The sequence below is a fragment of the Schistocerca gregaria genome, chromosome 8, assembly GCF_023897955.1.
Source record: "Schistocerca gregaria isolate iqSchGreg1 chromosome 8, iqSchGreg1.2, whole genome shotgun sequence".
Classification (NCBI taxonomy): domain Eukaryota; kingdom Metazoa; phylum Arthropoda; class Insecta; order Orthoptera; family Acrididae; genus Schistocerca; species Schistocerca gregaria.
In genome coordinates, this window is record NC_064927.1 from 138,337,204 (window position 1) to 138,363,528 (window position 26,325).

The 26,325-nt window shown below is 44.9% G+C and overlaps 1 protein-coding gene across 1 annotated transcript in view; it reads right to left on the minus strand.

Moving 5' to 3' along the window:
• Positions 1–2,548: 2,548 nt before the first annotated feature.
• Positions 2,549–26,325, minus strand: part of LOC126284429 (IQ motif and SEC7 domain-containing protein 2) — a 106,973-nt gene continuing 83,196 nt past the window's right edge. The window contains exon 5 of the mRNA XM_049983350.1: positions 2,549–2,936. Within this exon, the coding sequence (XP_049839307.1) occupies positions 2,910–2,936 (27 nt within the window). The 3' untranslated portion in view covers positions 2,549–2,909. The remainder of the gene's footprint in view (positions 2,937–26,325) is intronic.

Genomic DNA, 26,325 nt, shown 5'->3' on the forward strand with positions numbered 1-26,325 from the left:
GAAGGTGTAATCAGGAAATTAGATTACAGATAACCAAAACTATTCCCAACAATCCTACAGAAAGTCTTCAGAAGTCAAGCTGGTAAAACGGTGAAGAAATGCACGTTTCTGTATCATACCTGAGCCACATTCGTCTTGCAGACGACACTGTGCTGTTTGACATTAGCGCCGATAAATTTACCAGCTGTGCTAGGAAACACTTGAAAATGCTTGCTACTTGTACTGGGGAAATGTAACGAAGAGGTGATGATGGTCAACATGCGGGACAGTCAACTACAGCAGGCGCAAAATGGCGTGGCCGCTGGTTACACAGTCGGCTGGGGAAGTGTGGGGACAGGGACAGTGGTAGGGGTCGCTCAGAGCGCTGCAGGGGAAATGCCGAGCACTGGAGGGGAAGTGCCACTCTAAACTTAAGCTTCCGCTGGGATATATTAAGTGGGGCCACTCCACACCCACACTTGCATGGTGACCATCCAGGAAGATCTGTGATCTCTTCGTTCGTTACTATCTAAAAAGAATTCAGCCGAAAATGCAGCAATTTGCTTTCGTGTGGCTTGTTAACCATTAGTAACTTTCAGAGAAGCGTTCTGAGCGGCGGATTTTGAGTATAATCTACATATTTCTCTGGTTGCCAAGTCAAAATTTGCTTCTTTTGCTGAAATACAGCGGAGTTTACCCTGTGTGCCCTCAGTAACATATTGTGCAGGCACAGTTGCAAGAGAATTCTGAAACACTTGTTTATTAAGTTTATTAAGTGAGGAACTGAGGAAAAATAAAGTCAGTAGCTTATGAAAAAGCATATCCTCGGAAAAAAGTGTAATTTCTTGACATATATTGTTCAAAACCTCATAACATTTCTCGTTTCATCAGCTATCGATGGCACTCAAAGATGACATTCTTTCACCGAAAAAGTCTGTTGTTATTGGAATAGCATGGTAGATAAAGTTTCACGTAATAGCTATATGGTAGAATACTCACCTCTTTGTATGCTATCATTTGCCAAAATCTCATTTGGATACGTGAAACCGTTTATGAAATATGAGGAATGTTGAAGTATTTTACTTTGGCTTTATCGTTGGCACACTGCGACCCCGAATGAGTGTGCTACATCAGATCAATTTTTTGAGACTGGTTACAGATAGATACCTCTACCCAAATCTAAAGAAAAATTCAATATGTTAGCAAAATTTCATACACAACAACGTATTATGTAATATCCACCAAACGCAAAATTATAGTGGCCTCTATTTTTCATTGAAATTTTTCCGGATTTCCCGCAGTGTCTTACATTCACGTAAGTTTTGTAATAACTGTGACCATCAACGAAATGATGGACACATCATCATGAACCTGGCATATAAAATGCTATTTTTTTTTTTACTGAATAGTTTCTGTAAACTCGTTTCAGAAAGATTGCAGGGAGCTCGCGCCTCAGTTCTGTCTTCGCTGATTGGTCGAAAGGTGAAAAACATTTATTGGCCTCCTCTTCCGAACAGACGAATGAAGTCGCCCAGCGCTTTGGACTAGATCTGGTCACTGCGCATCGGCCACCGTATCCTGCATGAGGTACACCAAATGAATTCTGCACTCGAGGGTCGCGATTTCCTGAATAATTTCCCAGCTGTTAGTAACATTTCAGTATTAGGATACGAAAATACTGTTTCCATTACCATTGAACGTATTACTTCTCTTAACAGAAAAGCGAAAAATCAAGTGTCCGAGAAAATTTTTAGTAGCTGCCATGATGCTTTTGTAGCAACTGACAGGAAAACTTGATAAATTTATTACTGTAGCACATAGAGTTTGATATAAAGTTAACTAAGAACAGTCAAATCACTTCTTCTAGCAAAAACGGTCAGCTTAGATCGTAAATGACAGTTAGTTATTCTGGTAACCGGTTTCGGTCAAAACGTGACTATCTTCAGCTCCAGCAGCTCTGTACTCCAGGGAGTTAGCATGCTTGACTGAAACCGATTACCAAACAGCTGCAATATGGACGGACTGCTTTTGTTATACTCCCTAAGAAGACTGCTACTGTTTCAATATGAAGCAAATCGCATCTGCCTCATTTGCTTTACAGCAGTACACACTTTGAATTACAAGATATGACGTATACAGGCAACATATTTGTTCAAAAGCTTGATTCTTGATTGGATCTACAGATCGAACTTATGTTGCTTGGAAGAGAGATGAAAGAAGACCTCCTGTAGTTATTATTTAAATTTATGTGAATTAAGAAACACAGTCGTAATGAGAGAGTAAAATTTTGCCGGGCTCTAGGTAACATTCTGTACTAGAATGATCTTCGAACTCTCCTGTTAACGTAAGTGAGCAGCAGTACAGAAGGGCATGGTTAGAACATATGTATTTAGCTATGACTTACGGAAATAAGAGTATGTGTTGCAGTCGTGTCTACAACTAAGTTAATGTAGTTATCGTTCGAATTGTTTTTTAGTATGACCAGCAATACGTACTTCATTCCTACAGTGTGGTAATCTTAAGGATTTTTGTAATTTGTTAGACATTGAAAGAATTGCCACAAACGACCTTTAAATAACATAATTGTCTCCGTTTATTTCGTGATTACATATGGTACATTACAATACATAAATTAATTAGATTGAATAAGTTGAGTACACAGCTTCACGGCTTGTGAGAACAGTTACCACGAGGAGGTGTATAATATGGTATTATGAATATAATGAACACAGTTTCCTGCCACAGTCCAGGTGTAAGTGTAATAACTACTTGAGCGTTGCCATTCCAGTCAGCGGCCGAGCTCCGTGCCGGGGTTTCGACCTCAGACGACATCCGAGGCACCTGCAGGGCGCTCGGACGTGACGTCACCACTGGCCATATTGAGGGGCGTGCGTGGACCACGCCCGCCTCCCTCCACTGTCGGCGCACAGTCAAAGGGCGCGCGCTCGTCTCGATCCCTGTAACAATTCAGACAAGAATTATTATTATAAATATCGAATCATCACATAATTAGTTGCTGGCAGATTTCGCTTGCTGCAATAATGATCGGCATTTAACGAGAAAAAAAGAAGAATGAAACGAAGTCTGAAAGTACGAAATGATGATGTGTAAGTGCATGAAGATACGATCTCTCTAAGCGTTACAACTTTTATAAACATATTATAGATTACAGGCTCCTCCAGATATAAACTCTTTAATATTTTCAATTTAACCTTTTTTCAGTTGTTATTTCATCCCCCTCGTCCAATATGAGCGAGGGATGGCTGTCAGCGGTACAATACTGCGCTCATCAGACAAAAGCATTCTTAAAAATATACGAAAGATTATTAAAAAAATATATAAGCACTGTTTTTCATTTTTAAATTAAGAACACATTGACAGAGAGATAATAGGGCGAAAAATGTACGCAATTTAAAAAACACAATTGATATTCTTCTATGATCTCAAGGACCTGCACTGGGCGAGAAATATCGTGGGAAGAGAGGATTTGTTTCATACCGTTGAGGGGTGTGGATTAAAAGATAGGAGTCTGTAAGGAAGAAAAACTATTGAGATGATGGATAGGGGTTGAATTGGTTAGTAGGAATGAAGTTGCTAGAAAAGAAACAGGATGAGGGGTAGTCAGGTGTGTGGGTAGTGGTTACAAAAGTAAAGCGCATAGGGACAGATGAAAAGGAGAAAGAGAGAGGATCCCTGATGCGGAGAGGGATAGATAGGGAAGGTTTAAAGATGGTAGGAAGGAAAGGATCTCATTGTCTCGCAGAGGGAGTTGGTTTAAGTTGCGCTGGGATAGGGTATGGAGTGTGTGTGGGTGTAGGGACGTGTTTGTGAAGGCGCAGAAGCAGACAAGGGTTTGTGATGAGAGGGGAGCTAATGGAGTATTGGAATCTAATTTGCGGGTAATATAAGAGATGCAGAGGTATTCAGTGTGGGTTAGGAGGGATTGGAATTTGATAAGATGGTTGAAGATTCATGTGAGGGTAGGTATATGGATGCGGAAATCGAGACGGACTGCATGGCGTTCGAGGATTTGGAGGAACGTTCTTTCTGTACATGCTACATAGTGAAATCCTCACCGTATTTTTATTGGTGCATGTGAAGGTAAATCTGATGGTGAATCTATGTATACAGGGTGATTGCGTAATGATGTTACTCTCAGAGATAATGAAGGGCTAATGTATCAATATAAGTTGGGGACCCTGGTCCGGAAACAACTGACAGTTACAAGCGAAAACCGGGGAGCAATTGTTGACATTTACTTCTATGAATCACATCTCTTCTACTGAACAAGTGTTCACAACCGTTTAGGTAGGTACCGTAGAGCCCATGCTTATTAGACATTTTTTTTTAAATTTTGTTTTGATCTATACTATCTCCTCCCAAAATATGGAAAGCAAAGGGCTCGCAAGTCCAATGTCGGTGGTACCAGAAGAATTATTGCATACAACTTACGGCTTGGTCCTTTCCGAACCACGGTCCCTTACCTCAAATGGATACATTTAACATTCTCCATCATCCTTGAAATTTTTCAACATCGCCACGGAAGCACCATGCGTAATTTACTATCGCTTCCCCAGAAAAGTCACCAGGCTGTAGTTACTTAGTTAGTGCTACTTGTGCAAAGCCAGGGACTCTAGTGGTATTTTTTTCAAGTGCACCTCTTTTTTTACCTCGGTTTATTCCGTATATAGAGAAATGCTTGCTGAAGTTCAAGGGAGGCGAAAATAGAGAAACTGGCGAAAAATTCAGAATAAACCATTAAAAATATCAGAGGCCTCTTTAAGACAATTCGCGGTAGAACGGGTGCCAGCAACTTGGTCTCCGCTATAAAATATACAAATTAGGAACGGACAACAAGACAAACTGTAAAATCTTCAGTACATATTTTAACAGGATGCTGGGTTGTGACGGTGAATGACTGCAAATAGGAGCTCTAAAAATAACAATATCTAATTCTAAGCCACCTAATACACAACCAACGCACTTCAAGAGCCGAAGGGTAACAGAGCTACAGGTGAAAACTTAGTGGAAGAACTCCTAAAAATAGGAGATTCTTAAGTTATCGCATGTTATAGCGTTTCGTTGTAAAACTCTACACACAGCAAGAGGGCTCCGAAATTTTACTGACCTGTGAAGTCTGCTTGGCCTCTTATGGCACTTGATCTCATTCAGCTCCAGCACATCAAAAATGATAGTCACGGTGAATGTGCAAGTTTTAGATCCCACTCCAACAAACAGCTATTCAACAATTGTGAATTGGCATCCAAGCCTTGCGTAGCCTAAGGCCCGAAGGGTTAGTGCTGTGATTGTTGTGGAAGGGTGGACTGTCCCGTAGACTGGTATATTTGTCTGCATAGTAGAAAATCTGTCTCCCGGTGATTAAAGAGTTTAATTTTCTACAAACAGCGTCTGCTAGCTCGAGTTGGGTAAACAATTTGAACAACGTCTGCTCTATGGAACACCCCACCGTGCACCAGAAGTAATTGGAGGAAATCACGGAAAACCTAAACCTGGATAGTTAGACGTGAGTTTGTGAATAACGTTGCCCTCGAACGCTAGTTCATTTTATCGAGAAACGAGCCCAGCTTTCAGTGTTTCTCTCCGCATGCAGTAGATATAGTGGCAGCCGATGACATGACACTGATGGAGCGCTGTAGAGGAAAAACACATAGCCGTTGACGCAGGCCTTACGTCACTGATAGGAAAACGAGTGTCGATTAGCAGCCAGCTTCAACCGGTTTGCGTTAATTATACTTTCCGAACAGCAAACGTGCGGGGTTTCTTTTGGAACAGTCGTGCCGCAAGTCAGATCGTGGCGTCTGGTCTGAGGTCAAAATATTCTGACTACAGTTATATTTCGTCTCATAGATCACTCATCTATGTGCACTACGATGGCTAAATTCAAGTCCACTACAATGAAAAGTTTAAGATTGCAACACTAGTATCAGCCAACTTATACAAACACAAACTGACACCATAGCCCTGTAACACATTCCTAAGATACACCTGAAATTACTTCTTCGCAAGCAAACGACTCTCAGTGTAGAAATATATCCTGCATTCTGCATACCAGAAAACTATTACCAGGAGACCACATGGCAATCTGATTCTTGTGAGTGTGAGTGTGTGTGTGTGTGTGTGTGTGTGTGTGTGTGTGTGTCTGTGTCTGTGTTTATGGTACGTAAACTTCAAAACTCAAATATCAATCCCTAAAGGACGTTTGATGCCAGCCTTCGAATTTTTCCGACCATATTTATTGCTTAACTCACGAAATGGCTTTCCTGTTACGTATATAGCGAGATGGGGTCTCTGGCAAAAATCATTTGAAATTTTTAATTTACGTTATATAACACTTATTTTACTACTATTTAAATGTTGTTTAAATACTCCTTGTTGATTTAATTGCCTGCAGCAATTTAAAAAATTTGTGTGAAATCTTATGTGACTTAACTGCTAAGGTTATCAGTCCCGAAGCTTACACACTACTTAACCTAAATTATCCTAAGGACAAACACACACACCCGTGCCCGAGGGAGGAGTCGAACCTCCACCGGGACCAGCCGCACAGTCCATGACTGCAGTGCCTGAGACCGCTCGGCTAATCCCGCGCGGTTGCAGCACTTTACTTTTTACCACACGAAATGTTACAGGACTGAAATTTACATTCCGAAATATTGTGGTATCTCTGCAGATAAATGTAAATGGTGACATCAAACTAAATTTCACGGTTCAAACTTGCATATAAAAACTGCACTCGGTAGGGACAAAAAGAAAGTCAGCAAAATTCACATTTAATGCTGGGTACTACACCTTTCTTTATCGCCACTGAGAACACTTTTATTTTTGCTAACACTTTAAGTAGGCCCTTGGAGAAACGGAAGGTCCGCATGACAATAACTGGCCTGAAGCTCTTCGTCTTAATGGTCGTACTGTTCGCCAGCACAACTGTGATCATTGGCTATTGCAAGATCGTCGTCTTTTTTCGTCTGTTTCTTGATCCATGTCACTGACATCTTCCTTCGTCCAACGAATATCAACAAATTTAGGAGCGTTGAAACTGACTTCTTCCTGAAGATATTTTGTACCACAGTGAAGGAAACTGGTACGCATTCCTAGAGGCGCGAACTATGAGCTACAAGCACGTGTCAATAACACGTGTCAACAACAAACAAACAAGGCGATAATGCAACCGACAACGGAACATTATAGGATTGGCGATTTAAGCACAGTAGAGGGAGTTAGGAAACCTCCTCCCATAACTGACCTTAAACAGCGAGTTCGAAAACTTTGCGGTAGTCTGAGAGACCACATCACGTGAGGTAAAGCTTAATAATATAAAGAAATATCGTATTTTCAACGGGCCGTGTGGCCCTGTGGTAGAGTGCTCGCCTGCTCCATAGGGGACGTGGGTTCGATTCGCTACTGTGGTAAACTTTTAAAGAATGGTGCATGTTACATGATTATTCGCATAAACTGCCTCGGGCATGGGCGTGTGTGATGTCCTTAGGTTAGTTAGGCTTAAGTAGTTCTAAGTTATAGGGGACTGATGATCACAGATGTTAAGTCCCATAGTGCTCAGAGGCATTTTCTATACACCGCAATTGTTTCTGCTTACAGCCGTTCCGACTTCGCATTTGAAAACTGTCAAAAGCGCTGCCACGTGCCTCGTGATTTACTTAATTTGACTGGACTGTAGGAGTGTATTAGTAGTCAAGAATCAATGTATTAAAAGAATGATGCGGCATTTTTTCACGCATCTCAAGCGTTTATGACGTCATATATCTTGAACTATGAATCGTAAAATGATCTATTTGTGTCGGCACATTCAGCGGCATATGTGGATACTATGTGGAATAGTTACTCCTATTACAGTTGTAAACGTCATGCACGCGGCAGTTTTTACGCATCTCATTGTTCATGACATAGCTTCTGAACTATAGGTATGCGGTTCTTACCTCCACATCGATTGTTGTCTGACAGCAAGAGGTATGTCTACCAAGTGTGATTGAAATTGATCAAGTGATTTAGGAGGAGATGTCCTACGTACATACAAAACACACATATACGTTGACCCATTTTTATAATATGTATGGATTAACTGAACAAAAAAAACAAGAAAAAGTACAAAGAACGATCCAGTGACTGCCAATCTCGAGTGCTACTCACTTTTCTTCTTCTTTATTTGCTTTACACCTCGTGGAAAGGCTCGCGGAACATGTACTTTTCTTTAAAAATTTGCCTAGGTCGGGAATCGAACGCAACCGCCCTCCCCTACAGTGGAAGCGAGCGTTTAACACAGACCTAAGCTACCTATCGAAAACATAGACCTTAATTTATTGTACTAAAGAGGCTCGGAACACTTCATAGTCAATTTTCTCGAGAAGATTTATGCGTAGAATTGCTTTCGTTCATTGATATTTGAATTCTGTACCTCGCGTAGCTGTTGTGAAGATGAAAAATTATAAAATTCCTTTGCTGTGTGGTCTCTTTGACAGTCCATTACAAAAACACCGTACTAACGTAATTTCTAAGTAGACGTCGACAGAATGAAGAATCAAAAGTTTATAGAAAGTGCAGAAACATGGAATCCACTACCCGCTACTCTTAGGCTATAATCAGTGAAGAAGTGTGAGATCAGTTTCACATGGTTGGTATTTTCAAAATCCATCTCCCTTACAATGAAGATGGTTGTTTCCTTCCAAGTGCATCATTATTTATGAAAGCAGAATAAGTTATAGAATTACCATACAAAATAAAAGTGAATGTATTGGGATTACTAATTCCGTGCATCCATCAGTTCGGTCTTCCTTTTTGTGGAGAAGTTCGACCTGCGCTCTCGTTACCTCGGTGACAACAATATTTTGCTCACTGGGTCTGCAGTAAAATATGGTTAAAAGGAATATCATTTCACCTGCCAATTCTGTTTCAAAGCTTTTAGCGTTTTCAATTGTTTCGTGGTAATATTAATATTGTGATCTGTATCTCTCTACTTTGCAGCTGTACAACTATCGAATGGTGGCAACATACCGCGAAAGGTGCACAACTCAAGCAGAGCAAACAGTACAATGGAACCAATGCAGCTTTATAATTGTGATGCAAGATGTGAAACTAAGTATGATTTTCTTATTCTTTTTCTTGTGCCTTTGTTCCGCATCAGTGCAGGGTTGACATTGTTACTAATGGAATTTACATGGTTAATTTAAGGGGTGGCCCGATGCTCTTCGTTTCACATCCCCATTAACTCCGCGCCCTCCCCGGGACGAAATAAGTGCACCCCAACACTATGGGTATAAAGTTATTCATGTGAGAGTGAGCGAAAGTTTTCGAAATGTTTGCTAATCTTGTAACTGAGGCAGGACTTGGGTACCAACCCGGTATTCAACCAGTAGGATGTGGGAAACCACCTGAAAATAACATCCAGGCTATCGTTAATCCGCAGGACGGATTCGATGCTGGCCGGCTATCTCCCCGTCTAGAAAGCGTTGTCTGCCAGGGTGGGTGAAATTAGGCATAACCTTAAATTTAATATTTTAAAGACTCTTCAACACTGCCATTTCGACTCTTGATATAAATTCCCAAACACAGCTTCGCCGTTAGTTTCTTTATCTACCCTGATGTAAAAAAAAGCCAAGCGATACTCCCTAAAATCGTGTCAGACCTACTTTCGTCCGGCACAGTGCATCAACCCGACATGGCATGGTCACAAGTCGTTAGAAGTCCTCTGCAGCAACATGGAGGCCTGCATCTCGTGGTCGTGCGGTAGCGTTCTCGCTTCCCACGCCCGGGTTCCCGGGTTCGATTCCCGGCGGAGTCAGGGATTTTCTCTGCCTCGTGATGGCTGGGTGTTGTGTGATGTCCTTAGGTTAGTTAGGTTTAAGTAGTTCTAAGTTCTAGGGAACTGATGACCATAGATGTTAAGTCCCATAGTGCACAGAGCCATTTAGCAACATGGAGCCGTGCTGCCTCTATAGCACGAGCTGACCTCTCAATTTCGTCCCATAAATGTTGGATGGGGTTCATGTCGGACGATATGAATGGCCGAATCATTCGGTCGAACTGTCCGGAATGTTCTTCAAACAAAGTGCGAACAACTGTGGGCCGCAGATACGGCCGGACCTAAACATTTTCTATCAATGATCGGTTCACTTGCACCAGAGGACACAGTCCTTTCCATGGAAACACAGCCCACGCCATTATGGAGTCACCACCGGCTTGCACAGTGTTGACAAAATCGGTCCATGGCGTCGTGGGGTTTGTGCCACACTCGTGCAGGCTCTTACCAACTGAAATCGGGACTCATTTGACCAGGGCTCAGTTTTCTAGTCCCATACTCAATATGACAGTGCCAAGGCTAGAATAAAAACACAAAAATGCATCGGTTACAAGTTATTTAGACTCATGAGAGGATTCATGCCCTCACCGTAATCGCCTCACTGCCATAGAAACGTCGGTTTAGACCCTGTTGTATGCAATGTCGAAGCAATTTCCCATCGTCAATGAGACAGTGCCAAGGCTAGAATACACATGCAACAGATATGGTCAGGAGCCGAGGACAGGCGCTGCAGGCCTGTGTCGTGCTGTTCCCAAAGGCACTGGCTTCGGTCGTCTGCTGTCAGAGCCCATTAACACCAAATTTCGCCGCACTGTCCATACGGATACGTTCGTCATACGTACCACATTCATTTCGGCCGTTATCTGACGCTGTGTTGCTTGTCTTTTAGCATTGACATCTCTACGCAAACGACGCTGCTCTCCGGTCGTTACGCGGGGGCTGTCGGCCACTGCGTTGTCCGTGGTGAGAGGTAATGCCTGAAGCATGGTATCTTCGGCATTTTCTTGACATTGTGGATCTCGGATTATTAAATTCCCCAACAATTTCTGAGATGGAATTTCCCATGTGTCTAGCTCCTATTACCATTCCGCGTTCAAAGTATGTTAATTCGTGCGGCGATAATCACGTCGGAAACTTTTTGACATGAATCACCAAAGTACAATACCGCCAGTGCACTGTCCTTTTATGCCTTGTGTACGCGATACTACGGCCATCTGTATATGTGCTTATTGCTATCCCATGACATTTGTCACCCCAGTATAGCTCTATACTCTGCAAGCCACCTTACGGTATGTAACAGAGGGTACTTTGTGTACCAGTGTCAGTTTCCTGTTCCAGACGGGTGTGATTCGCGTGAGGTCTTTCCGGGAGATATACATAGGAAAAGGCTACACAGTGGTTGACTTCTAGGAATGTACGCTCTTGGAACGTTAATAACAGACCATGACGTGATGCAGAATACCTCTCCTGCATAGTTTGCCACTGGAATTGGCTGACTCTTTCAATTCTACAATTGGCTGACGCTACAATTTCTGACGCTTTCGCTTTTAGTAAATGAACCAGTAACGAAAAGTTCTGTTCTTATCTGGATCTTCTCTGTTTCCTCGATCAGTCCTGTTTCGTCTCAGTCCTGTTTCGTCTGGAACCCATACTGATGAGCAAAATTCAAATACTGGTCCAATGAATGTTTTGAAAGCTTCTTCCTTTGTTGACGGATGGCATTTCCTGAGCATTCTTCCAATGAATATCAGTCTGTCAAGTGCATTACTCGCGTTTAATTGTATGTGGTCGTTCCACATCCACTCGCTCTGTACGCATACACATAGATATTTTACAGAAATAAATACTTCCTGTGATTATTCTGCAATTTTGTAAACATGCAATAAAGCATCTTTCGCCCTATGTATCAACAATACAATTATCTTGAGGGTCTACTGCCGCTCCCTGTACTCACCATAGATCCTTTGCAAGTCTTCCTGCATTTCGTTACAATTTTCTAGTGTCGCAACTTCTGTTTATACAACAGCATCGTCAGTGAAAAGCCTCATGGAACTTCCGACGTTATCTACTACGTCATTTACATATACTGTGAAGAGTAATGGACAGATAAGACTCCTCTGCGGCACACCCGAAATTATTTTTACTGTGAAGACTTCTCTCCGTTCAGAATGACATTCTGTGTTCTCTTTGCTTGAAACTCTTCAATCTAGTCACACAGATCATCTGATAATTCACACGCTCGTGTTTTGTTCACTAGGAACTACCGAGGAATTATACCGAATGCTTTTCGGCAGTCAAGAAACACGGTATCTACCTAGTTGCCTGTAGATACTGCCTTCTTTGTCTCGTGGAAGAACAGAGCGAGCTGGGATTCACACTTTCACTTTCGGCTTACTAGTGAAAAACTTTACTCCGCCATCAAAACATTGTGTGTAGCTATGAATTTCACAGAATTCTGTCACTTTGCCACCTTATTAGCTTCCTTCAATCGAAAATTGAAGTTCTGTTGATGTATGTACGCTTCAGTCTAGACATTATCAGTAAATAATCTAATTTTGTAGGCAAACGATGTAATTTATATTACATTTGGCTCCACTGTCATTATGACTATCATATAGCACATAGGGTGGGGTAGGTAAGTTTATCCCAGATGTATCAAGAACTTTCCGTCAGTTCCTGCAGAAACAAAGACACATTAAAAACATGAATACACAGTATTAATGTTCCACTATAATATTTATGTAATAGTTTCGGCTTGTTAGGCCATCGTCAGGTAACTTAATAACAAACGTGTAGTTCACATAACTTCAGCAAGAGTTCATAGCTGTACAAAGATATGTAGCATTATATGGTTGCATCAACACGAAAAGCAAACATAATTCAACATCCAAAAAGAGTCTGAATAAATGAATCTCATACTACAGCATATCCCAATATTTCAGCTATATGTATGTATTACCGAATTATGTTGTAGTGACACATGCTACTATATTATATGGACCAACTAAGAATGTAAAAACAGGCTGAAAAAAGGGGGAGAATGAAGCCTATGGATTGTATATGTGGATCAATCACTATAGGTCGATTATCTAATTGTGAGACAAACAATAACTGGCTGCTGCTACATTAGTAAGTGTGGATGGTCATGAATGAAGTTGGGGACGGAAAAAGGATTCGACCTTCGCTAAACTTCTCTGAATGTCTATCATTAATATGATATGAAATGTGATGCTCCCTATAAATGAATTACAGACAGAAAACCAACATTACTCATAATTCTCGCCATTAATAGACGCAAATTAAAGATTCTTGACCTGGTCCTTAGTGACCAAACACAGTTCCATTACCTAGCCTTATTAAAGTAGTTAGTTATTCTTTCTCTCACCACTCGATAATATTCCACGGACCTCTTTCTCCCCCCCCCCCCCCCCCACCCCCCACCCTTTTTTCTTTCCACACTCACCAGTTACTCCATATAACATTGCAGCCTGTACCATTAGTCGCTTGTACAACGTATTCGGCTCATAGTTTTAATATCTGAATATACTGCAATATCAGATTCATTTGTTCGGTATTACCTTATGCTTGTGTTTCCTATCGATGAAACTATATAATGTCACTTATTTTTGCGCAGCTGTGAACTCTCACTGAAGTTGACTGGACTATCTATTTAGCATTAAGTTATCTGACGACGGCCTAAGAAGCCGAAAGCCGCTTCATAATGAACTATTAAACAAACATTGTTGTGAAACATTAGCGCTATGTAGTCAAGTTATTAATGTACCAAGACGAGTATATTTGTAGTGGCATGGCTTTTGGTAAGTCATAGCGGCAAAGATGGCGAATTCTCTGACGTACAGAATTAATTTTCAAGCACACATCTGTCGAATAATGAAACCTCATTTTCTTTAAAAATTGGAGCTATGTAGTTGTCTCTGTGACACTGACAAGAGCTTTCGAAGAGTACTTCAACGACATAACATGTGTAGAGCGTGGTCAAACTATATAAACATTTGCTTTACGTTTCTGACAATCTATATGCAACACAAGAGTTTCTCAAGAACTGTTCGGTTGCTTTGACGCATATTGCCAAAAGAAGCTCGAAGTAGTTTCTGTCTAGACGTAGAGAGAGCAAATTTTCCAAGTGAGTAACTTTTCCTTATCAGCGTTCGCCACACTAAATCTCTTCACAGTTCGTTGAGTGGTTCCAGCGCCTAACTGCTTTCCCTTTTTATGGGCCATGATCCATGCCAGTGCTCTTCAGAAGCCTAATAAGACGTTTGGTGGAAGCTGTTAACTGTTTCCAAATACTGAGAGGAGATAAACTAGCGGAAAACGTAGAAAGGGGAAGAAAAGATTCACTCTCAGTAATTAATAAGTTTATTAGGCCCAGCTAGTGGAAAGTGGATCCCTCGTCCTTATCATCGGTGTGAGGACATCGTAACCAGCTAAGGTACTCACACCGTTGGATGAGAAAGTGTGTGTCTATATTACACAGCAAATTGACAATGTGTTCATGTTTCTGTGCTACACATTATGCGAAGAATCAGAAAGTAACAGAGAATGCTCCAGGTCATGAACCCTTGCACAGAATTCGATCGTATTTTTATTTGCGATCAAATTACATTATTACCGACTGCTTTCATCAACTCTCTTTAGAATCTTACTCTTTCCTTGCCGTTTGCCACACAACACACGGACCACTGTTATCCACAATTTAGTAATTACATTTCATTTTACGTGTGTCGACACAGTCGCCACTTAGCGTGCGGGAGAGAAGTCGTGTGACTAGAGTAAACATTGTTCCGTGTGTTATCGTAACTTAAATTGTTATTTCAAATGCCTCTGAGCACTATGGGACTTAAGATCTGAGGTCATCAGTCCCCTATAACTTAGAACTACTTAAACCTAACTAACCTAAGGACATCACACACATCCATACCCGAGGCAGGATTTGAACCTGCGGCCGTAGCGGTCGCCTACGCCTGCAAATGCTTGGCCACACCGGCTGACTAAATTGTTAGTGTATCATATTTTGTAAGGCAGGGGCTGTGAACCATCCCAGCATTTGGCAAAACCACTGAGGAAGACCGTATAAAATTCACGCTGATGCCGCCTTGTGGATTCGATCCGGGTCTCTCTCACCTCCGTAACTCGCAAGCTAACGCACAGTCACAACACATGAGGATTTATGAGCAGATGATCAACTCCCTTAAGAATGTTTGTTACAAATAGAAACCGCTTTTTGTGAGTACCTGTTTTGATCTTACACCAATCGCTTTTATTGTAGTATGTAATTTTAAAATTTTTTCTCTCACCATTGTTCTTGTTGAACCTGTACGGTGGATGGCCTACTGCTAAATACGTCTGGTACCGCTTCCACTACTGTGTCTCACAAAGGAGGTCAACTTATACCGTTTTCACACAACACCTCGCTAGATACTTGAAACTGGTTCAACCTTCGCTTCAGATCTAACATATCGGTCACGAGCCTTGTGAAAATACGCAAATTTGGAAAGCAACGCTCAAGGCCGCCAGGTCTGGGTGATATTTTTGTGTCACTGATTCGAGGGCGGAATTCCAGCTGTAAGCTGTTTTCGGGGCGTCCTCACTAACACACTGGACTCACATTCGGGAGGACGACGGTTCAATCCCGCGCCTGGCCATTCTGATTTAGGTTTTCCGTGATTTCCCTAAATCGCTCCAGGCAAATTCCGGGGTGGTTCCTTTGAAATGGCACGGCCGAATTCCTTCCCCGCCCTTCCCTAATCCGATGAGACCGATGACATCGTAGTTTGGTATCTCCCCCCAAAACAACCCCTCCAATCCTCACAAATCGCGACTGAACAGTATCAACGCATGCTATTGGAAGGCGCACATCAATGTTCAGTGTAACTCCAAGGGCCCATACGTTCTCTAGCATATAACTCAAATAACATTGGCACTATGTTCTTGCAACGCTCTGAGCTGAAAAAAAGCTCGTGTTGGATTGGTAAAGAGCTCTTGACACTGCATGTAAGGTATGTAAGTGGCCCGCGCTAGTGTGTGTGTATCTTTCCTAGACTCGCGTGTGCGTGTTTACCGCCGGCCGCTGTGGTCTAGCGGTTCTAGGCGCTTCGGTCCGGAACCGCGCGAATTCTGCCTCGGGCATGGATGTATTTGATGTCCTTTGGTTAGTTAGGTTTAAGTAGTTCTAGGGGACTGACGACCTCAGATGTTAAGTCCCATTGTGCTCAGAGCCGTTTGAACCATTTGAACGTGTTTACCGTCCTTGTCCAGAGAGAGCAACCTGCGTATGTTGACAAACGTGGAGAAGTCGTCCTTGGCGAGGACAGTTGTACACTATGTGATCAAAAGTGTCCGGACACCTGGCTGAAAATGAGCTACAAATTCGTGGCACCCTCTATCGTTAATGCTGGAATTCAGTACGTTGTTGGCCCACCCTTAGCCTCGATGACAGCTTCCCCTCTCGCAGCCATACGCTCAACCAAATGTTAGAAGGTTTCTTGGAGAATGGCTGCCCATTCTTCACAGAGTGCTGCACTGATGAGAGGTATCGACGTCGGTCGGTGAGGCCTGGCACGAAGTCGGCGTTCCAAAACACCCCAAAGGTGTTCTACAGGATTCTGGTCAGGACTCTGAGCAGGTCAGTCCATTACAGGGGCGTTATTGTCCTGTAACCACTCCGCTACAGGCCGTGCACTATGAACAGGTGCTCGATCGTGATCAAAGATGCTATCGCCATCCCCGAATTGCTCTTCAACAGTGGGAAGCTAGGTGCTTAAAACATCAGTCTAGGCCTGTGATGTGATAGTGTCATACAAAACAACAAGGGGTGCAAGCCCCCTCCATGGAAAACACGACCACTCCATAACATCACCGCCTCCGAATTTTACTGTTGCCACTACACAAGCTGACAGATGACGTTCACCGGGCATTCACCATACCCACACATTGCCATCGGATCACCAATGTGTGTACCGTGATTCGCCACTCCACACAACGTTTTCCCGCCTTTCAATCGTCCGACGTTTACGCTCCTTACACCAAGCGAAGCATCGTTTGGCATTTACCAGCGTGATGTGTGGCTTATGAGCAGCCGCTCGACCATGAAATCCATGTTTTTTCACCTCAGGTCTGTCATAGTACATGCAGTGGATCCTGATGCAATGTGGAATTCCTGTTTGATGGTCTATTAAACATTACGACCCTTTTCAACTGTCGGCGGTCTCTGTCAGTCAACATACGAGGTCGGCCTGTATGCTTTTGTGCTGTAACTTTCCCTTCATGTTTCCACTTCACTATCACATAGGAAACAGTGGAGGAGTATGTAAATCTCGCGTACCAACCTATAAGTGAAACCCAATCATCTGACCACGTTCGAAGTCCGTGAGTTCTGGGGAGCGCTCTGTTCTGCTGTCTGATGATATTCAGCCATCAGCCGTTTGTGTTTTCCAAGATGGACCACTCACCACGTTGAAGAAATAGCATCGTAAACATCTAGTAATCTAAGCGATGTTGCAGTTTTTTATTGATGGCTTAGTGATACGGGTATGCAACTCCAGTTCTTGCCTGGCGAGTACAGGGCTCTAAGAAGGGCGACGTGCCTACTCATCGCAAACGATTTATAACATATCCGCGACTTGTAAGCGACAGGAGCTGGATCACCAGATAGCCAAGCGTTTAGAAAAAACAGCGTTTCTGGCGCGTGTCGGGTGAGATATTAGCTATTTTCGTTACGTACTTTCCAAGGAGCGTCTTGTGCAACGAACAGAACAGAACGGTAATCCGAGGGTCGTGGAGTCCAGTCCTTTTTATTTTCATTTTTTACACTACTTCCATTGCAAATACAAAATGAACAAAGGAAACCACTCGTCTATAGCATCATATGCTACAACGCTTTGTCGAAAGTATGCCTACGACAGAGTATCGGCTCTTTTGGACCGAGGACCCAAAAAGCGGTAGACGGGTACGGGGCAAAATATAGGAATATTGTCGTCACTTCGTCAAAATGTGGGAAACACTGTTTTCTCATGTAAAATTTTTTGAGTGATTTGATGAAGTCCTAAGTGCAGGAGAACAATTTCATCTCCTGGGAAAGACAAACAAACGCACAGTTATAAGACGAGATTTTTCAAGATGGAGAAGGACTGACATCATCGCGACTCTTCCCCTCCAGCGAACTCAAAAAGCCTCAAAAGCACTCTTGTCTCAGAAAGAGAATTTGCATCTCACGAAGACTGCACCGAAAGACATTTCCTTCTCCATGCAGTGACGTATCACGCGGGCGGGAAGGCAGGGCGGACGGGGTGCGGTCCGCACCAAGTGCATAGCTACTTAGTGGTGATAAAATTTACTTAGTTTTGTGGCAATGTCTATAAAAATATACTTTTAATATCCCATGGTCTCTTTGCAAAAACTAGCAAGTTTCAGGGAATTTAATTCTAAGGCACTGTTTGTACCCCGTGCAAACCATTGTCTCTGTCTGTACAGCTTACATGTTCTTGCAACACTTCTTTTGTATGTGACTTTATTTAGGACTTTGCAAAGTTTTTACGGTTTTACCCTATTTCTACACACAGACGATCTTCCTGAAAAACATTGGAATCACAGATAAAAGACTTGCAGATACACAGTCGGGAGCTCACTACGAACCTATTAAGTCTATGTCTCAGCGAAGCCACTGAGAAGTTACCTGATTCTTTAGAAACTAAAGAAACAATATGAGCTGCTCAAACTCTGTTCCTTGCACCGTGTGATTTCTCGTATTTATTTCATTTTTTTTGTGTTTGTTTATAAAGTATTGTGTAAGAAAAGGTCAACCATGTTCAAAAATATTTACAGATCATTGTGGTCGGTTTCGGACTGTATGTTGCTAAGTTGGGAAGTCTAAAGTCTTGTTCGAAAAAAAAAAAGAGAAATTGTGTTGTTGACGAAGCTTTTCAGATTGCGTAGACAAGCGATATTATCTTGTTGACGACGCACTTCAATTTGCGCAGGACACATGTGATGAGAAGCAAGTTTCTGTGGAAAAAAAGTAGAACTAACTGCAAGAATAATATTGGGCCTGGAGAGAAGGCTGCAGGCGAGGTGCTCACTTAGCACCAGGAACTGAGAAGATCAGTGTTGGTGTACATTGGCAAGCTTCTACAAGGAGTCGATACACGTTGCAAAATCATGGAATGTATATCAGATCGTTTTGCTGTTTTGGATGCCATAAATCTGATTAAATCCTCATAAACTGAAATTACCGTGGTTCTAAAAGGTTTAGTTGAAAATTGTGGTGAGATTTCTAAAGATGGTGGCCTTGAATTTTCTTGTTCTAGACCTCATTTTGGTGTAGAGATTTTTCTTAAATTCGTGTGTTTCGGCCTCCTCTAAGGTCAAACTTATTAACAATTATCTTAGACCCTCTATGAGTCAAGCACAACTCTCTAGTCTGGCAATTTTATCAGTCGAAAATAGTGCAGTGAACAGTATCGATTTTGATGAGGTAATTTCAGAATTTGTAGGAAGGGAAAAAGACGAAAGAGGTTCTAAGGTACATGTTGAAGTCACATGTCACTAAGAATACCTTTGATTATTTGTACTGCTCCATCAATAATCAACTGGACTGTGCTATTCATAGAAGTCAGATTTAATTATTCGTTTCCATCCATAAAAACTGTTTACAAAATAGTTAAGAGTATACTTTGCGTACTGCAACACAAATATCAAAAAACTGCTTCTAAAAACATTATTTAACATTTTTGTGCGCGTGGGGGAGGGTTGGGGGAGGGGATGGTGGTGTGTGACAGAGGTCCGCACAGGCTGCCAAATTACCCAGCTGCGCCACTGCGTGCATTATCAGCTATTCTCACCGATATTTGGCGAAACGATGCTTTCCGCGTGGTTGGCTTCCAAGCTGTGAGATGCGAAGAAACCTGTTATGAACGTAAACCAAGTCGGTTTTCATATACACCTTTAAAACAACCTTGTAATTGTAGAAATGACATTTATAAAGCATACAAGATGCCGAGAAAATTGCTGCTTTCCTTGTTTTCACGATGCGTATCACCACACCACAGTACAGCAACAAATGTATATAATTTTAGATACGAAGTTTTCGAGTACGGCTTATAATCTCTTACTAGAAATTTATTTAAAATCCCAAACTTTCCGTTGCCTGTTCTTTTCATGCATTTTATGACAATATTGATAAATACAACATGTATTTCGGATTACTTCCTGTATGAGTAACGTAAAACCGGAAAAACGTTTCCTCATAGGGATTTTCCCCTGCCTCGAGATGACTGGTAGTTTATGTTGTCCTCATAATTTCATCATCATTCATGAGTGGTGAGTTTGGACTGAGCGAAAGTTGGGAATTCGTACGGACGCTGATAACTGCGCAGTTGAGGGCCCCACAAACCAAACATCATCATCATCTTCCGCTGCGCCACCAGCTGCGTGGGAAGTACGCTAACACAAATAGCTGATGGCTCGCCCGAACCGCCCAAAAATGCTTTTTCTCTAAACGCTTGGCCATCTGGGACTCCCACTTCCGTCACTTTCATTTCTAGACAAGCCCGCTATAGCCTACGCCACAAATATGGACGGAATCGTTGATGTCGAATATACGGATCCCCTCGTACGCCGCGCTGTCCAGGACCCCGCCATGCCCAGAGGGCCACGGGCGTGTTCCGGCCACCCTACTTGTCGGAATCCTGTTCACGTGGCGGTGGCGGGCCTCTCTGGATGCAGAGGGCATCGGCCGCCGCCGCCGCGCCGAGTGGTCGCGGGACAAGTGGACCACGGGCGTGCTACTTTCGTCAGACGCGCAGACGAGACCAGACTAGACGAGACGAGACGAGAGAGGCGCCTTTCTAGAGGGCCCGGATCGGCCGGAGCAGGCACACGCCCAGCGCTGCCGGCGGTTGCTGACACACAAACCACTACTCCGCTCCCGTCCGGAAACAAGTGTTGCTCACGCTTGTATCGTACGAACTGGCCAGTCAGAGCGCAGACACTGCTGCATGAAGCTGTCATTACATGACACACCAGCGTGTACAATAGCAGCGCATTTCGTCACAGGTTTATTTGGTAAGCGTGATAGCGTTACGAAGATGTTTAGCAAACTCAAGTGGCAGACTCTGCATCGCGGTGTAGCTTGCTGTCCAGGTTTCGAGAAGGTGCGTTTCTGGATGAGGTATCGAATATATTGCTTCCCCCGAGGATTAAAAATGGCTCTGAGCACTATGGGACTCCACATCTTAGGTCATAAGTCCCCTAGAACTTGGAACTACTTAAACCTAACTAACCTAAGGACATCACACACACCCATGCCCAAGACAGGATTCGAACCTGCGACTGTAGCAGTCCCGCGGTTCCGGACTGCAGCGCCAGAACCGCACGGCCACTGCGGCCAGCCTTCCCCCGAGGAGATCACTAATGTAAAATTAGATAGATTCCAGCGCGCACAGAGGTTTTCCGGCAGTCGTTCTTCCCGCGAACCATACGCGACTGGAACAGGAAAGGGTGGTAATGACAGTGGCATGTAAAGTGCCCTCCGCCACACACCGTTGGGTGGCTTGCGGAGTATAAATATAGATGTAGAAGTCAGGTGTAGGCCGTGAAGCTACGATTTTAGCTGACGGTTTGTCCGCCGTGGAAAAACAGGAGCCGTTGTATTCTGCCACGGTTCCGCTCATGTGCAGGAGAGGAAGTGTATACCCGCATGCGTAGAACGCATCATTTCCAGCGGTCTTGCTGCTTGTTATGGTTCACCTGTGGTCATTGGATAAGATACACGCGATATCTTGAGGACTCTTCTGGCTATTGTGCGAGATATTTTTCAGTGACTATTTTTTTATGAATACACTAATGGAACAAATGAAAACTGTCTTTTTTGTATTGTCACAGAGAACAGCTGTATATCTCCTATTGCAAAATGGGAGCGGAACAAATAAGAACAAGGGTACTTATTGAGTCATACACCAAGATAACCCGTATCATAGTGCGGTACGTCTACAACGGTTTGATTCTGAGTTTGTATGTTTCACGTAAATGTGCATACAATTTTACCTTCGGTATCTCGACGTATCTTCTTTACTAGTGAAATTATCGCAAATGTCTGATCTGACTGCATATTCTGTATTATTTCAGCGCAGGCCTTTGTGGCCGAGCGGTTCTAGGCGCTTCAGTCCGGAACCGCGAGACTGCCGCGGTCGCAGGTTCGAATCCTGCTTCGGGCATGGATGTGTGTGATGTCCTGAGGTTATTTAGGTTTAAGTAGTTCTAAGTTAAAGGGGACTGATGACCTCAGATGTTAAATCCCATAGTGCTCAGACCCATTTGAACCATTTTTATTATTTCTGCGTACGCGGAAGGATAGGGTTGAGAATATAGTTTCAAAGCAGTTGTGCAGGCCGCGACTCGCGAGGACTGCCGTTTTGCATCCCTGCGGTCGCACTATTGTAGCCGCTAGATGCAATAGCTCTCTTTATTAATGTGTCGCGCGCGCGAACCACGTCATGTACAATTAACAGCACCTCATCAAAACACGACGTATCCATTCTGGCGGTGTTCCTAAATTTTGTGGATCCTCGGACCTAATCTCCGTCATTAACAGTGAGTATAAATCCCTACCTTTACCTCTTCTTTCTAGGCAGAGTCGACCACAATTCCTACTCCTGCCATTATGTCGTCATGCCCTGTTCCTAAGGACTTGGCCGGCCATCGTACCGTCAAGTGCTGCATAGATGATTGCGTCCTACATGTCCAAAATGCTGTGAAACGCAGACATAGACAGTCAAGCACGAACGGGTGCCGGCCTCTGTGGCCGAGCAGTTGTAGGCGCTTCAGACTGGAACCACGTGACCGCTACGGTCGCAGGTTCGAATTCTGCCTGGGGCATGGATGTGTGTGATGTACTTGGGTTAACGGTTCAAATAGCTCTGAGCACTATGGGACTTCTGAGGTAATCAGTCCCCTAGAACTTAGAACTACTTACATCTAACTAACCTAAGGACATCACACACATCCATGCCCGAGGCAGGATTCGAACCTGCGACCGCTGCGGTCGTGTGGTTCCAGACTGTAGCGCCTAGAACCGCTCGGCCACAGCGTCCGGCGTCCTTTGGTTAGTTAGGTTTAAGTAGTTCTAGGGGACTTATGAACTCAGACACACGCAGAGAAACGCGGGCACACAGCCACGCAGTCTGCGCTGAGATGTCGGAGCGAGAGGATGTCCGTACAGCGAAGGGTGTGGCGGATCGCCGTCCGGCAGAGCTTGCTTTGCCGGCGGCCCCATCCGGCCCCCCACCTAAGACGACCCAGGCATCGTCATTGGACACGACTATGGATTTCGAGTCGGCTGCACTGCAAGTACCGCTGCCCGAATCTGACGACGAGACGGCGGCACGACAAGAAGCGTCCTCCTCCACCAGGACGAAGAAAAGGAGGGCGACCACCGCCACAGGAACTACTCGAGCCCCTCCTAAGGGTAAGAAGGCAAAACCGGCGGATGTCGTCGTCGATGAGGAAGGTTTTCAACTCGTCAAACGGCCGGCCAGGAAGGCTCAACTGTCGTCTGCACCGCCGGTTCCGACGACAAACAGTTATGATGAGCTCGCTGAGGGTGTGGAGTTACCTACTCAGAAGAGTGAACCAAGGCCGCCGCCTATTGTGGTCCAACATACTGAAGACTACGACGGCCTCTACAGGATGCTGCTTCGTCTTGTTGGCCAAGACAACGTTGTCATCAAGCCTGCTGGCACCAACCTGTACAAGGTCACGCTGAAAACAGCTGATGACTACAGAAAGGTTACGGCTGCGTTCGGAGAACAGGAAAAGCCGTTCTACACTTATCCGTCGGCAACGGACAAGACGCTAAAGATCGTCTTTCGAGGGCTCCCTCGAAACTACAGCCTGGATCACATCCGGCAGCAACTGGAGGATATGGGCTATGGATTTGGACTCAGGTCGATAACCCGCCTACCGTCTCGCCGAACCAGAAAGGAGACGCCGCTGGTCCTAGTGGTCACTTGTGATATCCCACACAACCGTGGGCTGTGGCAGGTCACGAAGATAGCGGCGACACCAGTCACTACAGAAAAACTCCGCTCGGAGAGGGGAGAACCTCAGTGCTACAACTGCCAAATGGTTGGGCATGTAGCACGGTTCTGCACGCTACCCCCACGCTGTGTTAAGTGTGCAGGGGAGCACGCTAGTCGCGACTGCACACGGCAGCGGACAGATGGACCGCCCAAATGCGCTGGATGTGGGGGAGAACATGTTGCCTCTTACCGCGGCTGTTCCAGCTTCCAACGGGCTGCGGCACGGAGCCGTGGCCAGCGCCCTGGCTCAATAAAGCGGCCTGCACCAGTCAGACCTGGAGTCAGTTTTGCTGCTGCTGTTTCCCCTGGCTCCTCTCCGCAGGCTCCCGTACCTGCGACGGCGCCAGCCACTGTTGCAACAGCTGCAGACAACAAGAAGGCCCGCCGTCCACGAGGCACAGCGCGACCACCAGCACTGCGTCCTGATCAGCAACAGAGTGAAGACCAGGGACAACACGACCGCTCCCAACAGGGACGCCAGGCTGTCGTCGTGGAAACCCCAGCTCAACACCCACACGCTGCATCTGCACCCTCCCAGGCGGCCGATTCCAGCATGGAAGAAATGAAGCTCCTCCTGCAAGAACTTCGGGAGCTTCTCAGGGATATCCCGCGGCAACTCATCGCTGCTGTTAGTGCAGCCATTCAGGCAATCACCACCGGACCACTGAAGACCCAGCATGGCCGGTAGTCAACGAGGAGTCACTGTATGTGTGTGGAATGCCCAGGGCATCCGCACCCAAGATGGCGAATTTCGTCAGCTGCTGCGAGACATTGACATTTGCCTCGTCTCGGAGACTTTTCTCAAGCCTGGAGTTCACGTCCGAGCAGCGAACTACGTGTGCTATCGGACTGACAGACCAACTCATGGCGGTGGTACTGCGGTCTACGTCCGGACTTCACTGGCGCACCATCAGATTCAGCTTCCGCCACTACAAGCGATGGAGGCAACTGCTGTAGCTGTTGACACCTCACATGGGGGCATCACGTTTGTGGCTGTCTACCGTCCACCTGGCAGGCAGTTACTCCAACAGGACGTTGAAGCGCTGCTGACATTACCTGGAAAGGTCTTTGCCGGCGGTGATTTTAATGCAAAACATACTGAATGGCATTCTCGTCTTACCAACAACCACGGACGAAAACTTCTCCGAGTCGCACAGCGGTGGAACGCCATCATCCTCGGACCTCATGATCCCACCCACTTTCCTAACAATGGTGGACTTCCAGACGTGCTTGACATTGCGGTGGCCAAGGGGGTGCCCTATGTTATATCTGCCAGCACTCGCAACGCCTTATCCTCGGACCATGTTCCAGTTATCTTTGACATCGATGTCGATGCTCAGCCAGTGTCGCGGAGAGGAATCCAGACCAGGAACACCAACTGGATCCGATACCAGGAGCTGATCGCTGAGGGCCTCCGAGATGCACCAGATGCTGCTGAGGTTGGAGTTGATGGCTATGCCCGATTCCTTCAAGACTGTGCTATACAGGCGGTGCACCGGGCCACACCGCGGCCGCGATCTGAACCACCTGACCGATCACGGCAACTGCCACCACATCTAATGGAGGCGATAACCACCAAAAATCGCCTATTCCGTGAATGGCAGCTGACACGAAACGCAGCAACGAAGAGGGCACTAAACCGGATGAGGAGAGAGATAAAGGTTGCCGTTGCAAATCACCGCCATCAGGAATGGTCCAACCGCCTGGCCACTCTTCGGGTTGATGATGGTACTGCTTGGAAAGCCACGCAGTTCTTCCTCCGCCGACGACAGAGGATACCGCCGCTACAAGTCGGTCAAAACATCGCCAGCAGCCCAGCGGACAAAGCCAACGCCATCGCTGATGTTTTTGAACGAAATTTCCAGCCCATCGTGGACCCCATGGATCCAGATCACATTCGACTGGTTACACAACGTCTTCCGGTATTCCTCAATGCACATGTGGGCGACGATCACATCGAAGAGGTGGATGCTGATGAAGTCTCCGTAGAACTTCGGCGACTCAACAAGCGCAAGGCGGGAGGCCCTGACCAGCTTACAAATGAAATGCTGCGACAGATGCCACCAGCAGCCATAGAACACCTGGCTCGACTTTTCAACAACATTCTCCGCACTGGACACTATCCTCAAGCATGGAAACATGCGGAGGTAGTGCCCATCCAGAAGCCTGGGAAGGACCCTCGTTTACCAAGTAGCTACAGGCCTACCAGCTTACTACCAGCAGTCAGCAAGGTCTTTGAAAGACTTTATCTCCGACGCTTACAGCGTCACATTCAGGAAGAACGTCTACTGCCGGACGAACAATGTGGTTTTCGCCCTGGTCATGCAACAACGCACCAACTGCTTCGACTAGTCGAAGAGGCCCTTGATGCCATCGAACGACGGGAGTTTTTCGGGGCCATCTTCCTGGATGTCTCAC